This window comes from Rattus norvegicus, chromosome 3 (genome assembly GCF_021556685.1).
Source record: "Rattus norvegicus strain SHRSP/BbbUtx chromosome 3, alternate assembly SHRSP_T2T, whole genome shotgun sequence".
NCBI lineage: Eukaryota > Metazoa > Chordata > Mammalia > Rodentia > Muridae > Rattus > Rattus norvegicus.
Window position 1 is genome coordinate 91,481,372 of NC_141536.1, and position 15,402 is coordinate 91,496,773.

General features: G+C 45.3%; 1 protein-coding gene across 9 annotated transcripts in view; it reads left to right on the forward strand.

Annotated features, from left to right (window-relative positions):
* The window catches only part of Pax6 (paired box 6), a 28,789-nt gene extending 16,189 nt beyond the window's left edge, over positions 1-12,600 (forward strand). For 4 of the 9 annotated variants that reach the window (XM_087649522.1, XM_087649527.1, XM_087649525.1 and 1 more), the window contains 9 exons: positions 172-213; positions 309-524; positions 1,226-1,391; positions 7,156-7,314; positions 7,732-7,814; positions 8,009-8,159; positions 8,273-8,388; positions 10,776-10,926; positions 11,623-12,600. In XM_087649522.1, the coding sequence (XP_087505648.1) occupies positions 172-213; positions 309-524; positions 1,226-1,391; positions 7,156-7,314; positions 7,732-7,814; positions 8,009-8,159; positions 8,273-8,388; positions 10,776-10,926; positions 11,623-11,708 (1,170 nt within the window). In that variant the 3' untranslated portion in view covers positions 11,709-12,600. 9 annotated transcript variants of the gene reach the window in all.
* Positions 12,601-15,402: the final 2,802 nt, after the last annotated feature.

Here is a 15,402-nt window from a genome sequence, read left to right on the forward strand (position 1 = left end):
TTCACACAGTGTTTAGAAAAATAGTTTTTTTGAAAGCTTTTTAAAAAATAATTCCAAGTGTTTGAAAGTATCATCATATTTGTAGTTTTAGGGCTACAGATGTAATTTTTAAGGAAAAAAGCTCTCTATAGTAAGTTCTCGTACCATTGAAGGTATATTTTTGTGTTATAGACCCATGCAGATGCAAAAGTCCAGGTGCTGGACAGTGAAAACGTAAGCTTGTCATTGTTTAATGCATACTTAAACAATTTTATTTTTGTCTTGAAATTATTAATAATGTGGTTTTTTTGTCCAATTCCCCAATGCAGGTGTCCAACGGATGTGTGAGTAAAATTCTGGGCAGGTATTACGAGACTGGCTCCATCAGACCCAGGGCAATCGGAGGCAGTAAGCCAAGAGTGGCGACTCCAGAAGTTGTAAGCAAAATAGCCCAGTATAAACGGGAGTGCCCGTCCATCTTTGCTTGGGAAATCCGAGACAGATTACTCTCCGAGGGGGTCTGTACCAACGACAATATACCCAGTGTAAGTTCATTGTGAACACTGTCTCCCACGCACCAAGCTCCTCACTCTCTCCCCATCTCTGGCACTTCTTTATCTCCTCCGGCTTTTCTCTCCCAATGCCTTATCATCTCTCTTCCTCTCTTCCCTGATTTGCATGGGTCTCCAGGGTACCTGGGGATATGGAGAGGTGGGCTTTACCTTTTTGACCATCTGGAAAATGGGAGTCAAGGGTGGGGAGTAGTTCACTTCATTTGTGTACCACAAACCAGGGGTCAAAGGAATTAGGGAAAGGCACTTGAATCAAGGAGGAAAATGAAAATGAAAATGGAAACCAGATTCTAAATTCCCCTCAAAGCACCTTCCTGAAGCTTCTTTCAGGCAACATGCATCCATTTCTGCTCTATGATAAAGTAAATCTCTAAATTAAGTTGAAATCTTTTATCATGGAGTCTTTCATCAAAACCGAGCAGCCCGGTGAGCTGTCGTTAGTGATGTTCTACAGAGGTGAAAGGCTGCTCCTTCCTTTTTATCCAATTTCATTTCCAGGAATAATATGATAGCTGTCATTCTTTCCACAATATAGCTAAAAATCCACGGACTGTCCCAGGATGGCTGGGAGCTTTTGCATATGTCATTCTTTAAAGCTTGGGAGAGCTGAGATGGGGACCTAAGATTGGGTGACTATGTCCTTAGGAGACACCACCATTTGGTTTGATTTGCAGGTGTCATCAATAAACAGAGTTCTTCGCAACCTGGCTAGCGAAAAGCAACAGATGGGCGCAGACGGCATGTATGATAAACTAAGGATGCTGAACGGACAGACCGGAAGCTGGGGCACCCGCCCTGGTTGGTATCCCGGGACGTCAGTACCAGGGCAACCCACGCAAGGTAAAACTCAAGCAGCTACCTTCCCGAAGTGGTTTCCTCCTCTGGGCTCCTACTGCTTAGGAGATGAAAGGGGTTACTATCCTTGAAGGCTTAGGTACCCCAAGTCACACTTTGTAATTGTTGTTTGTGACACCATCTTGTTGATGGGACTGTAAGGATTATGTGTGTTAAGGGTTGTATGAAGTAGTTAGGAGGTTGTGCGCATGTAAGGTTGAACCTAGTGGTGCCTTATTCAAATTTGACACTAAGATACAGTAGAGTACACTCGCAGTACAAGTGGGACAACTTAACACACACACACAGAGAGAGAGAGAGAGAGAGAGAGAGAGAGAGAGAGAGAGACTGTAAAGTAAACATAATTGTATTATTTGCTTTTGAAGTAATTGACAGTTATGTGACTTTGAGTAAGGTGGTAGGAGAGAGCAGACCACCACTACCCCGCCTCCAATGTGCATAGCCAGTTTGGGGGTTCCCTCCCCCAACTTTAACATTGTAACCCACTTACTCGCCCCCCCCCCAACCCCTGCACCGTGGCTTCCAGTTCTTATTCTCGGTGGTGGCAACTGGTTAGAAGTGAGGTGGGGAAACTGAGTACTGGACTGAGGCTAAGAGAAGAGGCTCTGGGGCTTGGGGGACACATAGGAACTGTCTTCCTCTCCAAGGATCTGTGAGAAGGGTGCAGGAAGAGGAGTGAGTGGATTGGCTCTCTCCCCTTCCCACTCACACTGAGGTAACTTGGTCAAGAATGGGAAACAGTTTACTTCGAAGATTAATCGGTATTTGTTGTCTTCCTGACAAGGAGATAATATGCGGGATAATGGGACGAGGCGTCTCACTCCCGGGAGCACCACATAGCCTAGGGGCCGGGGGCGGCGCGGGGACTGCGAAAGGGCTACTGTGAATCGGTGAGCTCTTGGACCGGCCCCCGCATGCAGGGCGCCTCCACAGAGCTGGGTTAGAGAAGGGAAAATCGGTAACAGTATGCGAAATATCTGGTACAAAGGATGCTTCTGTCACTCGCAAGAATTTGTTATGGGAACAATCCTGTCGCTCTGTAATTGCTCATTAGAGAACGTTTTGTTTCTCATTAAGGCGACATGAATAAGCGTCTAGTTGAAGGAGACAGCTGTAGAAATGTTCCACAAGAGACCTCTGGACACGATTCGGCACCAATTACCAATTAGACATGTCAGTTTTAAGAGCAGAAAACAATATAGGACGGACACTGGGATGGTAGGGAGAAAAGTGCTCCTTTCTGGTTTCCCAGCGCCGCTGCCGCCGCTCTTGGTCAGTGCGGGCTTCTGATGGGCAGGACAGGATTCCCTTGGGTGACATCCGCCCTCCCCCCCGCACCCCCCTCCGCGGTACCCCTCAGGTGATCTCGAACTTGCAGCTTTGAGAGTTGGAGCTCAGAGTGCTCACAGGTCCAGGTGTCTCCCGTGTCTTTTAAGACCAGCTAGAAAAAGACATAGCCAACCCCGCAGGGCCCGAGGTTTGAAACTAGGATTTCCCTCAAGCGTTCCCAAAGGATACACCCCAGAGAAGTTAGAACTCCAGCTGATGACAGTCCACTCTCCATTCCCAACACTATGCAGTTCTGCTAAACCCTTCCTTGCCCACTTGATCGAAGGTGTCTTGGTTGTGGGCAATAGGCCCAGAAGCTCAGATCTAAGAGGGCTGAGCCCAGAAGCCTTCCACTCCTGCGCTTCCCGGGCGTTTGGGGGTCAGGTTTGCTCGGGGGGCCAGGGAATGAACACCCCTTTCCTGTTTCTGGGTGCTAAGACTAAAGTCCAGGGTATTAACTTCCGCTAGAGGAAGCGTCGCCTGCTTAGGGCAGGTTTTCCTCCCTGGGAGCCTGCGAACTGGAGACTAAAAGGCGGCAAGGGCCTGGTGGTGACCACTGAGGGCGAGAGGTGGCGCTAGTTCAGGAGCTTTCAACTTAAGGCAGCTAGTTACTAGAGAATGCGGGGTGATACACTTCTTGAGTGTCCCACCCACCTTGCTTACCCTCACCTAAGTGCACTCCCCTCCCGGGCTCTCCGCTCCGCTTCCAGCGTGGGGAGGAAGCTTGGCTCAAAAGGAGAATCTTGGGCATGGGGACCTCGGGTTCTGTGGTCAGTGTCAGCTCTTCAGGCTTAAATTCCTGGGGATTCCTCTGGTTCTTTGGTGCTAAGAGGGTCTCCCTCCCTCCCTGGCCTCCTTTCCAGCCCGAGAGGCTGATCTGGGGTTGTAAAGAGTCCATTTCCAAAAGCATAAGGAGAGGTTAGGTCTCTGAGGGAGACAAATATGGTTTCCATCTGATCTACGCCACGCGGCGGTGAATAAAATCCTGACGATGTGGGCTGACAATAACGAGACGACTCTATCCAGCCCCAATTCTCCAGCGATTTGGTGGTTTTAGGGATCACGAAGACACTTTTTCTCATCTCCTTCCCTCTCCCCAACCCCCATAATACCCAGGCCCTCTATAGGATTTAGTCAGCCTCCTTTCAACAGATGCTTCAATGTTTTGATCCGCGCTCCGGAGCTGAAAAGGTTCCGCAACCGCGTTGCTATCTTTTCTTGCTTGTTTTCCGCCTCACTGATTAAGACGCTAAGAAACTAAGGAATGATTTTATTTCCCAGCGACTTTTTTTTTCTTTTTTCTTTTCTGTTTCCCCGCCTCTCCCTCTCTCTTTCTCTCCTCTTCTTCTTCCAGGAAACAAATCCTATCCCCTGCGTCAGATGGTCCTGGGGCTGGGATAATGGGAGGCGCTTTCACTCTCCGCTGGGATTAGCCTGGGAGGTGCACGGCGCCCATTGAAGGTCCCTTCTTTGCGCCGCTAGGAGGGGACGCTTTTTAAAGGAGATATCTTAATTGTCTGCCACTTAAGTTTATCGTGTGGGGAATTAGAGAGCTCTAACTTCTATTTTTAGTTTCTTAAAAGATTTAAGGGTGGAAGGTAAAGTCACCAAAGGCGGGGGTGGGGTGGGGGAGGGTGCAAAAAACCCCAAAACAAAAAACAAAAACAACCCCCCCCCAAAAAAACCCCCACAACCCGCCAGCTCTTTCTAAGCGAGCACTCAGTCACCTGGCCGCAAGCATTAGCTACTTTAAAGTAGTGAACATATTTTCAGTGTTGCTTTCTGGGCTGGCAAAGAGGCGGCGGCTGAGGCAGTGGCCGTGAATCCCTAAGCATTCTCTCCTTATTGACTCCACTTTTAAAAAGAAGAAACAAAACAGGGTTTAAATGCCGTTTCCCTGCTCCTATAGACTTCGTTTTCTCCCTAAATATCACTTCCCAAGGTACTGTAAACCCTAGGCTTATGTCACCAGCGCATGCTTATGTACAAGTAGTGCCCGAGCTTGGAGGACAGTGGATATAATTCCTCTGCTTTAAAATTAGGAGAATGTCCAAGAAGCAGATGAGAATAGAGAACGCTATCTGCAGGCGTCTTCGGAGGGAGACCCTCAGCTTTGTTCAATTGGCAAGATCTATCGAGCCAGAGAAGGGACAGGGGTGGGGCTTTTCTTTTGCGTGGAGGCATAAGTGACCAGGCCGGATTGTGTTTGTTTTCCAAAAGCAGTAACCGATGGACTTTTCTAGTAGTTCCAAAGGGGGGTGGGGGAGCAAAATTACATCCTCCTTCACCGAATCAGACAATTAAAAGGAAAAGGAACAGGCCCTCATCATTTTTCCCCCTGGGTGGGGGACCACTTTGAGTAGTCCTCAAGAGACCTGGGGCAGCAAATTAGTACAGCCACTTGTGCCCCTACACGTGAGTTCGGCGGCGTCTCCTTCACCAGGCGACCCTCCCCTCCCCCACTCTTCTGTTGTAGGGCAAGATGCCTGCGGCTTGTTTACCAATACACGCTCCCTCCTCCTCTTCCCTTTCTTCGTTTTCTCCCATCTTCCTCCACTCTTCAGTCTCTTTTCCCTCTACATTTCCCCCCTCTGTCCCGTCTTATACCTTTTTGACCATCATCTCTTTGGAACCTCTATCTCTCTCTGCCCCTCCCCCACACCATTCTTCCCCTTTAGCTTCTCTCCTTTCGCCTCCCCTCAGTCCCAGCTCTGGTCCCCATTCACCCTCCCCACCTCCCTCCACCCCCTGCCCTGGCCCCCCATCCAGCCCCCCTCCAGCCAAGCGCCCTAAATAGCACCGAGGCGCCCGCTCTCCGGACAGTGATTAATGATAGCAGAGCAGAGGGGTTAACACACTTCGCTGAAAAGTCTGTTGACTGGGCTTCTTGTAACACAATGTGGCCCGCTGCACGCCTCAAGAGAATCCTTTTGTTGTCCGTGCTTATTGTGGCCTCAAAATTCTGCCCACGAAAGTTTGCCAACGCTCCTGCCCCAGGAGTTTAATAGTTTCCCTTACTCGCCGGGCATTGTGTGGTGCTGAAAAGCAGCCCCTCGCTATTCAAGTGTTGGTGGTCATCTCAATAGATCTCCAAGGGCCCATATGGTGGCCAGTGCCGATGAATCCGCCTGTTTAAATGGGGGAGAAAGTTGGGGTTTTAAAACATTTCAAAGTTCCTGAAAAGATCCCACTAGATCCTGTCACAATTCCCTGAACGCTTTGAAGGCGCTGCCTATTGTCTCCTGGTTATAAATGATATTCCTGGCCAAGTCGATTCCCACAGAGGCCTGGCGCCCCCTCCCCCAAAATTGGCCAAGTTTCTAGGATCGGGAGGGAACAGTTCCTGTTGGTATCCCCTGGGGGCCACAGGCCTCAGGACCCGAGATTCAGCCTGCAGTGCCCTGGGAAGCCCAGCCGAGGCCTGAGTCCTTTCCTTCCCACAGACTGCCGCCTTGCCCACAAGGTGCACGGCAGAGCCAGTTAGCCCAAGTGCAGAGCGCTTCACCCAGCGCAAAGGAAAACAATGAAACTTTCCCAGTTTAATGATAGAAATTACATTAAAAGTGGTGGAAATGCCCTAATTAAAAATGTACCACTTAAATGATATGCCAAGGACTCAGCTGCAGCTTATTTAGCTAGTTAGTGAACTCTCCACCATCTCTTTCTTAAAATTACACGTTAAAAATTTAAAAGAAATCTTACTTTTCTCTGGTGCAACACATTACAAAGAATGGACAGTCCTTTTATCTAAATATAAAATTCCATTTTCAGCAATTATAGCCTGTTCTTGGTGATGATATAATTACAGCTGTGCTCGTAATAGGTGTCAAGGCGAAACACACTCACACAATGGTTGAATAAAACTGCAGAACAATGCAAGCACTTCTAAATTCACAACCTTTAAAATGAAATTGACTGTGCAGAATTCAAATAAAAACTAGATAAATATTTTTTTAAAAAGATTACAAGCTTGGTTTGGTTTCTTAATAGCATTTTCTACAAACCTATCAACATCTAATTGATTAGATAGGAATTACTGATTATAGATCAGCTGAAATCTTGCACATCACTCTATTTTCCCAACACAGACATAGGTAAATATGTTCTGTAGGGCGAGGGAACTGGGTGAGGAGTCAGAGTCAGCAGGGAAAGATCGTTTTGCCTGGAGACTTTTTGGCTTGCTTTGTCATTCAAAGAGACAGTGCTGTGTGAGAGTACTGTCAGGTCTCATCTAGATGAAAACAGAGGAATGTGACTCAGGTGACAGTGTCATCAAAGGGAGGCTAACACTTGATTAACTTAGGGAGGCTTGGTGGAGATACAGACTATGCAGTCCTCGGAGTTCATGACTGTACCAAGTCCCATCAGGAGCCTCCATGTCGTTCCGATTTCTCTTATTGTCCTATTCTTTTTGTTGCAGACGGCTGCCAGCAACAGGAAGGACAGGGAGAAAACACCAACTCCATCAGCTCCAATGGAGAAGACTCGGATGAGGCTCAAATGCGGCTGCAGCTGAAGCGGAAGCTGCAGAGAAATAGAACATCTTTTACCCAGGAGCAGATTGAGGCTCTGGAGAAAGGTGACTGGGAAATTTCCAAAGTAGAGAAACCTTAAATCAAAGTAAATGCCACAGCGACAGCACAAAGGGCTAAAATTAGCCAGGGCCCTTTGCATAAAGGCTGAGAAGCCCCCCACCCCCAACTTCTCTGGGTGCGCTGTGCGCTTTCTTTCTTCTTCTCACACACCAGTACTGAGATATTAAAATCCTGATATACAAAGGAAACGATGATCTGGCTGTCTCAGGCCACAGATAAGGGCATTTCCAGCAATATCCTAAATGTCATTCCAAAGAAAACCTAACTGGCTCTGGTGGGAAAGTTCTTGCAAGCACAGTTGGTTGGATGAGATGGGAGTTGGGTGTTAAAAGCTAGCTTGATCCAGAGTTTGGATTATTTTGTATTCTGGCATAACATGGGAACAACTTATATTCTTACAGAGTTTGAGAGGACCCATTATCCAGATGTGTTTGCCCGGGAAAGACTAGCAGCCAAAATAGATCTACCTGAAGCAAGGATACAGGTACCTGGGGACCATGTTGGGTTTGTGTGTTGTGGGTACTTATCTTTTGCCTTGCCTGTATGCCAGTCATTGATATAAACAGGGTTAGCTTGCAAAGACTCCCTGGTCCTAGGGCAAGGATGGGAATGGAGGGGTTTTTGTTTGCAGCAGGGCTGGTAGCAAGCACAGGGCTAACCTGTTCCATGCATTTCCAGGTGTGGTTTTCTAACCGAAGGGCCAAGTGGAGAAGAGAAGAAAAACTGAGGAACCAGAGAAGACAGGCCAGCAACACCCCGAGTCACATCCCTATCAGCAGCAGTTTCAGTACCAGTGTCTACCAGCCAATTCCACAGCCCACCACACCTGGTAACTAGAAGTGCCAACTGCCAAGAAAGGCTCTTAACCCCACCGGCCCTTGGCTTTCCCTTGCCCTGTAACGACCTTGCCCTTCTCTCACCCTCTTTTCTCTTCCTCTGCAGTCTCCTCCTTTACATCGGGTTCCATGTTGGGCCGCACAGACACCGCCCTCACCAACACGTACAGTGCTTTGCCGCCGATGCCCAGCTTCACCATGGCAAATAACCTGCCTATGCAAGTAAGAGAGCATGGCCACCTGCTGCACAGGGCAGGCCATGGCTGCAGGCTCGCAGACCCCACCCGTTGCATTTGCACCCTCGGGAGTCCTTCCTGTGACAGTGATTGGCTTGACCAGTCAACTCTGAGACAGTCAATCCAGCCTCTTTTAGCTGATTGATGGACTGATTGATTGATTCGTGCCCTTGAAAAGCAAACACTCGATCTGCTCAGTCAAGCTAATGTGTCTTTCATCACTGTGTAGCTGCGTAGTACTGGGTGGGACTGAGGTCTGTTCTGGCCGCCAGGGAAGTTTGCATGACAAGGTAGAAACCATGCTGGCATAGTAATATAAGATAGTAAGGTGCTGGTATGTATAGAGTGTGTGTTTGTGTTAGTGTCTTTGTATTAATAAATGCAGAAGCAGCATGGACATTTTGAGGAATAATTATGGTCCGTGTGAGAAACGGGTGAGGAAGAGAGAATAAGGGGGGAGTGGGGGGCTGAAAGTGAGATTCCTCTTTAGAGAGTGAAATGCATTTAGTGAAATAGGGAAACTACTTCTTTCTGTATTTAAAAGTACAAAAAAAATGGGATAGAAAGTATTTGCTAGAAATTTAATGTGTGTCAGCTGTAGCCCATGTGACAGGTCAGTGGTAACCCTTGCTGCCCACAGAGCTGCATGGCATTCTCACTATAACCCCCTGGCCTGTGTTCTTAGGGGTAGGTCCTGAACCAAGCTGGCATTGTCTAACGTAAGTTGTGCATGGCTCCTGAATGCCAGCATCCCTAAGGCTTCTGCTTGTATGACCATAATATATGCCTGCAGGTCTAAGACGTGAGCCCTGCTGGAGACAGTTCTGGGGGTTACACAGATTACTTAGTCTCCACTAAACATCTTTTGCTGGGTATGGAATTCAAATAATGGCAAAATAAAGTCTCCCAATCTTCAGGCCAATATTGGGACTAGATAGATAAGCAGCTCTCGAGGACGGAGTCACGTGCTTCTTCTCTGTTGCATCTGCTGTTTGTTGGATATGGTGCGACTGATGTGAATGAAGGGGCCAACAGCCTCTTAGTTTGGTATTACTGTAACTATTTTGGAATTTCCCAGGAGTCCATTTGCCTAGAGGAAGTAATCACAGGAATTAGAAACAAATGCAAGCTGAAATTCTGGCCGGGCCCTTTAGGCCTGTTTGCCTTTTGGAACTTGACACGAGCAGTCATCGTCTGACTTTAATGAGGCCATCAAGTATCTTGTGCACTTTTATATATCATAGCAGTATCTAGGTTTCTCTGAGGGTGACATGATGTGCACATGGGGGGAAAAACAGAAGTAATTAAATAGATGAGATATTACATTAAGCTTGCTTCCATTTATATAGAAATATGTTGGGTTGGTTTATTTTAAACACTGACTTAAAAATTACACAGATTGTACACTTACACAGTAAATGGCTTCATTGAACAAGGAAAATAGAAATAATCTGAATCTATCGTTCAGAAAGAACTACTGTTTCGGTTTCGGACTGGGGAGAGGTAGTCTCTCTCTGTCAATGGCTTCTTCCTGTTGACCAAAGTCCTCTGTCTTTGCAAAGAACAGGTGTCTCCTACTGGACCTTCCTTGGTGGGTGTCAGTCTTTGTGAAGGAGGATTTGAGGATGTCAAGCATTTGCAGGGCAGAACGGCCACTGCTGGCCCTCTGGATCTATTGATTCACCTCCTGTGTTTTTTTGACCTCAAGTAACCACAAGAGCCTCCATGAGGGAACTTTAGCCTGCATATTTCTTGTTTAGTTATGAGAGACATTTGTCTCCTCAACATTTCTGTTCTGAGTGCTTAGAAGATAGCAATACAATTTTATGGATGAGACTCAGTCAGGGGTTTGGGGTCAGGTAAAAAGTCACAGTTAATCCTCAGATTGTGTTTCAAGTTATGATCACCCTGACATTTCTAACCTCTTCAATTTGACTTCATTATGGTTGTGTGGGGTTTTTGTTTGTTTGTTTGAAATCTCTAATCCTACAAGTTCAGCACTGGAAAGGTCCCTAGGTCCCTACATCAAACTTTCCAGAGAGTCCTCCTATTGCTCTATTGACCTATGGAATTTGGGGATCATAGCATTCCCAAATAGATCCAGGTTTGTAGAGGAGGAGATCTAACTTACATCATAGTAACTCTAGCAGACGTAAAAGACAGGGCAGACTACTAGAACTGGACGTTCGTTTACATTTACTGTGTTTCAGAATTTTAGTACACAGTATGCTCTGGTGGTGGCAATTAATTCTAGGACATTCCAAGGAGGCATCAGTAATGACCAAGTTCGCTGGCAGGCCCTGAAGAAGAGGTAGTCTGGGATGTAGTTGTCTGGTGGTTCCAGTAATCACAGGTTTTTCTTTCTCCTGGCAGCCCCCAGTCCCCAGTCAGACCTCCTCGTACTCCTGCATGCTGCCCACCAGCCCTTCAGTGAATGGGCGGAGTTATGATACCTACACCCCTCCGCACATGCAAACACACATGAACAGTCAGCCCATGGGCACCTCGGGAACCACTTCAACAGGTGAGCTCTCTGTAGCTGTGCAGAGACATCTACTGGGCCTCTTTGGCCAGCTAATCTTTCACAACACGTTTACTGTTGACTTGAAAATCAACTTCTGACCTTGCGTTAAGGACTGTGTTGAATATTTCACTGCTCTTGGCTTGAGAGAAAACAGACTGAAAAGGACAAATTAAGTTAAGTTAGCACAATGACAGCATATAGACAAGAGTCATCATTTATGGTGGTGAATGTGATCACAGAGATAGAGTATGAAGACAAGGACCCAAATCAAGTTTTCAGATGATGCCTTAGTCAGAGCTGGATGGTGAGGGTCCATGGAATTTGATGTGATGGGAACTTTTTAGAAGACTTTTACATCTTCTAGCTTCTTGATGCCAACCGAGGATTGTAGAAGTTAGGCCTGGTTCTTCCTCCCAGCCCGATTTTTGGCTTCTGAGAATGTAGCATCTAAGTCTTTCAGAGCTGGTTGCTCTGAGAAAGTTCCAAACATTGGGTGTCATGAGGTCTGTGTAAACATAGCCTCTCTAGGTTCAAAAGGTCTGCTTTCCTTTCTAGTGGTTCAAAGTTTTTCCTTTCCTGTTTTTAATATAAAGTTTAAAAAGTACTATGAAGTAAGTGTTAGGAAGTTTAGGAAGCCCGTGTGTTCATGATGTGCTCTATTGTAGAAAATACCTCTGCTTTTGTATCCATTTATAGGACTCATTTCACCTGGAGTGTCAGTTCCCGTCCAAGTTCCCGGAAGTGAACCTGACATGTCTCAGTACTGGCCTCGATTACAGTAAAGAGAGAGAAAGAGAGAGAATGTGATCGAGAGGGGGATTGTGTTCACTCAGCCAATGACTATGTGGACACAGCGGTTGGGTATTCAGGAAAGAAAGAGAAATGGCTGTTAGAAGCACTTCACTTTACAACTGTGTCCTATACTGGAGCCCGGGAATGGACTAGAAACCAGGACCTTTGCGTACAGAAGGCACGGTATCAGTTGGAACAAATCTTCATTTTGGTATCCAAACTTTTATTCATTTTGGTGTATTATTTGTAAATGGGCATTTGTATGTTATAATGAAGAAAAGAACAACACAGGCTGTTGGATCTTGGATCTGTGTTGGCTCATGTGGTTGTTTAAAGGAAACCATGATCGACAAGATTTGCCATGGATTTAAGAGTTTTATCAAGATATATCGAATACTTCTACCCATCTGTTCATAGTTTATGGACTGATGTTCCAAGTTTGTATCATTCCTTTGCATATAATTAAACATGGAACAACATACACTAGATATATGTAAAAAATATCTGTTGGTTTTTCCAAAGGTTGTTAACAGATAAAGTTTATGTGCAAAAAAGGGTAAGATATGAATTCGAGGAGAAGTTGATAGCTAAAAGGTAGAGTGTGTCTTCGATATAATCCAATTTGTTTTATGTCAAAATGTAAGTATTTGTCTTCCCTAGAAATCCTCAGAATGATTTCTATAATAAAGTTAATTTCATTTATATTTGACAAGAATACTCTATAGCTGTTTTATACACATTTTCATGCAATCATTTGTTTCTTTCTTGGCCAGCAGAAGTTAATTGTTCTTAGATATAGCTGTATTACTGTTCACAGTCCAATCATCTTGTGCATCTAGAATTCATTCCTAATCAATTAAAAGTGCTTGCAAGAGTTTTAAACCCAAGTGTTTTGCAGTTGTTCACAAATACATATCAAAATTAACCATTGTTGATTGTAAAAAAAAACAAACCATGCCAAAGCCTTTGTATTTTCTTTATTACACTATTTTTTCTTTTTAACCTTATAGTGTGGTGTTACAAATTTTGTTCCCACATTAGGTTAATGTCCTAAATCAATGGTTACTTTCATACACCCTACTTTGCAACCTGACGGCCCTTGAGGAAATAATTTTCAGACATCAGAAGTTGGCAAGGCATCATAAAAAATCTAAAACAAAACACAGCTCTGTGTAGATCTGATTCTCACAATAAGTACAGAAAATGGTAATACCTCAGATTTATCTATTTATTTCATTTAAACCCTCAAAGTGTAGAAGTAATTAAAAGCTGCAACAAGGGATTTGCTAGGAATTGTTTTGAATTAGAGCTGGCATTTTCAACCTGGGCAAACACTCCCCACAATAATTCCACTGCAGTCATGTTAGAAGGTTGAGTTCTTAAACAAGATTCTCTGAAAGCTGTTGCCTTTCTTAGATAACTCCTCTCCCTGTCCTTTCTCCCTGCACTTGCATAAGAGGCATCGTTCCCATTGAACCCCTCCAGCCGTCCCCCTTCGCTTCCTGCTTTCTGTGCTGTGGTGGATGGTCAGAGGGTGGAGGGGGATGTTGCATGTCAAGGAATAATGAACACAGACACATTAACAGACAGCAACAAAGCGGACTCTGACTGGCCGGTGGGAGTTAAAGGCCTTCAGTCATTGGCAGCTTAAACCAAACAGTCCCAAATCTATGAAGCAGGGCTCATTGTTGGTCAGTTGTTATTTGCAAAGAAGCACAGATCTGATCATGTTTAAAGTGGCAGTGCGCAGGGCAGGAGTGCCTGAGCTGGAGCGATGGATAGAGAAAAAAAAAGTAAGCCTTTGTTGGTTAAAAAAAGGCCTGCCTGTTACTTGCTGTCTGTTCTTTGCTACACTTAAGTCACATAGACACATTTTCTTCAGTGAGCCTGAGTGAAAAAAAATCTGAGGTCCTGGCGAGCTGGATTAAAAATACGTATACAAGGAGAATCGTCCTAGGGGGAAAAGGCGCTTCCGCTGACTCGAACCCTGAGGGTTTTTGCTTTTGTAAATCGTCAAAGGCAAATGATCAGAAATAAATTGATGGAGGATTTCAGGTACTTATGAAGAGATCATTGAGATCCATTTTATTCTAGCAGAGTTGCTCCATGTCTGGAGATGCCGTCCTAAGTGGATTGCAGTGTGTGTGTGTGTGTGTGTGTGTGTGTGTGTGTGCTTGCAGTTGTTGTCCATGTCAGCCCACACTGCCTGCTGGCATGTATCCTCTGTTGGTACAATTGCCCTTGCAGACACTTCACCTCCTGACATTTTGCAGCCTCTGTTCCCTGAGGGACAAGTGTTGAGGGAACTGTCAGAGAAGAGCTGTGCTGCAGCCTTTGCTGGCTGGCTTACTTCTTCCTTGAAAAAAAAAAAAAAAAAAAAAAGAGCAGTTTCCAACTGGCTGTGATTTGGGCTGTTGTCAGGCAACCTGTGCTGGCCCATGGCTCTGTTGAGTAGAGCACACAGATGACAGAGAAAGGCACAGGGCATTCTCGGTGCAAGATCTGGGAGTAACATAAGAGCTGAGGGGATGGATGTGTGCAGCCAGGCACACATATATACAAGTCCTCAGAGGGTCAAGGCTGCCAGAGTACAGTGGGACAGCCTGGTATATCCCGAAGGAGGGATGCTCAGCTATGGGAGTCCCTGGTCTAGTAAGATGAGAACAGCCTTGCCTTCTTCCCCCGTGCACCCTAGAGAGATGAACTGTGTATATCCGAGGCTGTGTCATCAGTGCCCGGGAGTTTGGACTCCCAGTGGTCATTTTCATTTATTTATTTACTGACAGGTATATTTATAGATTTGTCAATGGGAAATCTGCAGGGATGTTTTAGGGTCATTTTCCAGGACAAAGACTAAATTTTATAACATCCTAGGTGTACACAGATTACATTTTATCTTAAGAGTTGACTGACAGGGTCATTGGGTGAACAATTACAGGTGAATCACTCTAGGGCAATGGGTCTGTCAACCTTCCCAATGGTGTCACCCTTTAGTAGAGTTCCTCATGTTGGGGGTGACCCCCAACCATAAAATTATCTCATTGCTACTTCATAACTGCAATCTTGCTACTATTATGAATTATAAACATCTGATATGCAGGAACGACCCCTGGGAAAGGCTTGTTCGACTCTGAGGGGTCATGACCTATAGGCTGCTCAAGGTGAAAAGAATCTTTGCGGTGTGCTGTTATGAAATCCTGAGGATTTCCTCTCATCCAAAGCTATACTTGAGACAAATTTTATCTGGTGAACAATGGCTTCTCAGCACTTACATCATTTCCTCTTTCTACCTAAATGAAACATCATAAATGGCTGCCAAGGACTACGTGTAGAGTGTTAACATTTAGCCTCCATCTGTGAATGTGTGCATCATAGATGGCACTGATCATGTTTTATTCTTTGTGCTCTGGGCCTTAATGTTATCAAGAAAAAAAATTTTTTTTGTCTTTTTTTTTTTTTTTGTCTCTGTTTGGTTACCTGATGCTAAGAACACATTATTCTGTTTTTAGTAACTTTTTTTTTTTTTGGTCACAGATGACTAAACTGCTCATTTTTCAGGATCCAAGTGTAAACACTTAATTCTGATCCTTGAAGGTGACTATCGTTGGACAGAGTAATGTGATATCTTAGAGGTGACATTAATAATGGGCTTAAGTGATGGTTTTACCCACATGCCCTTGCAGT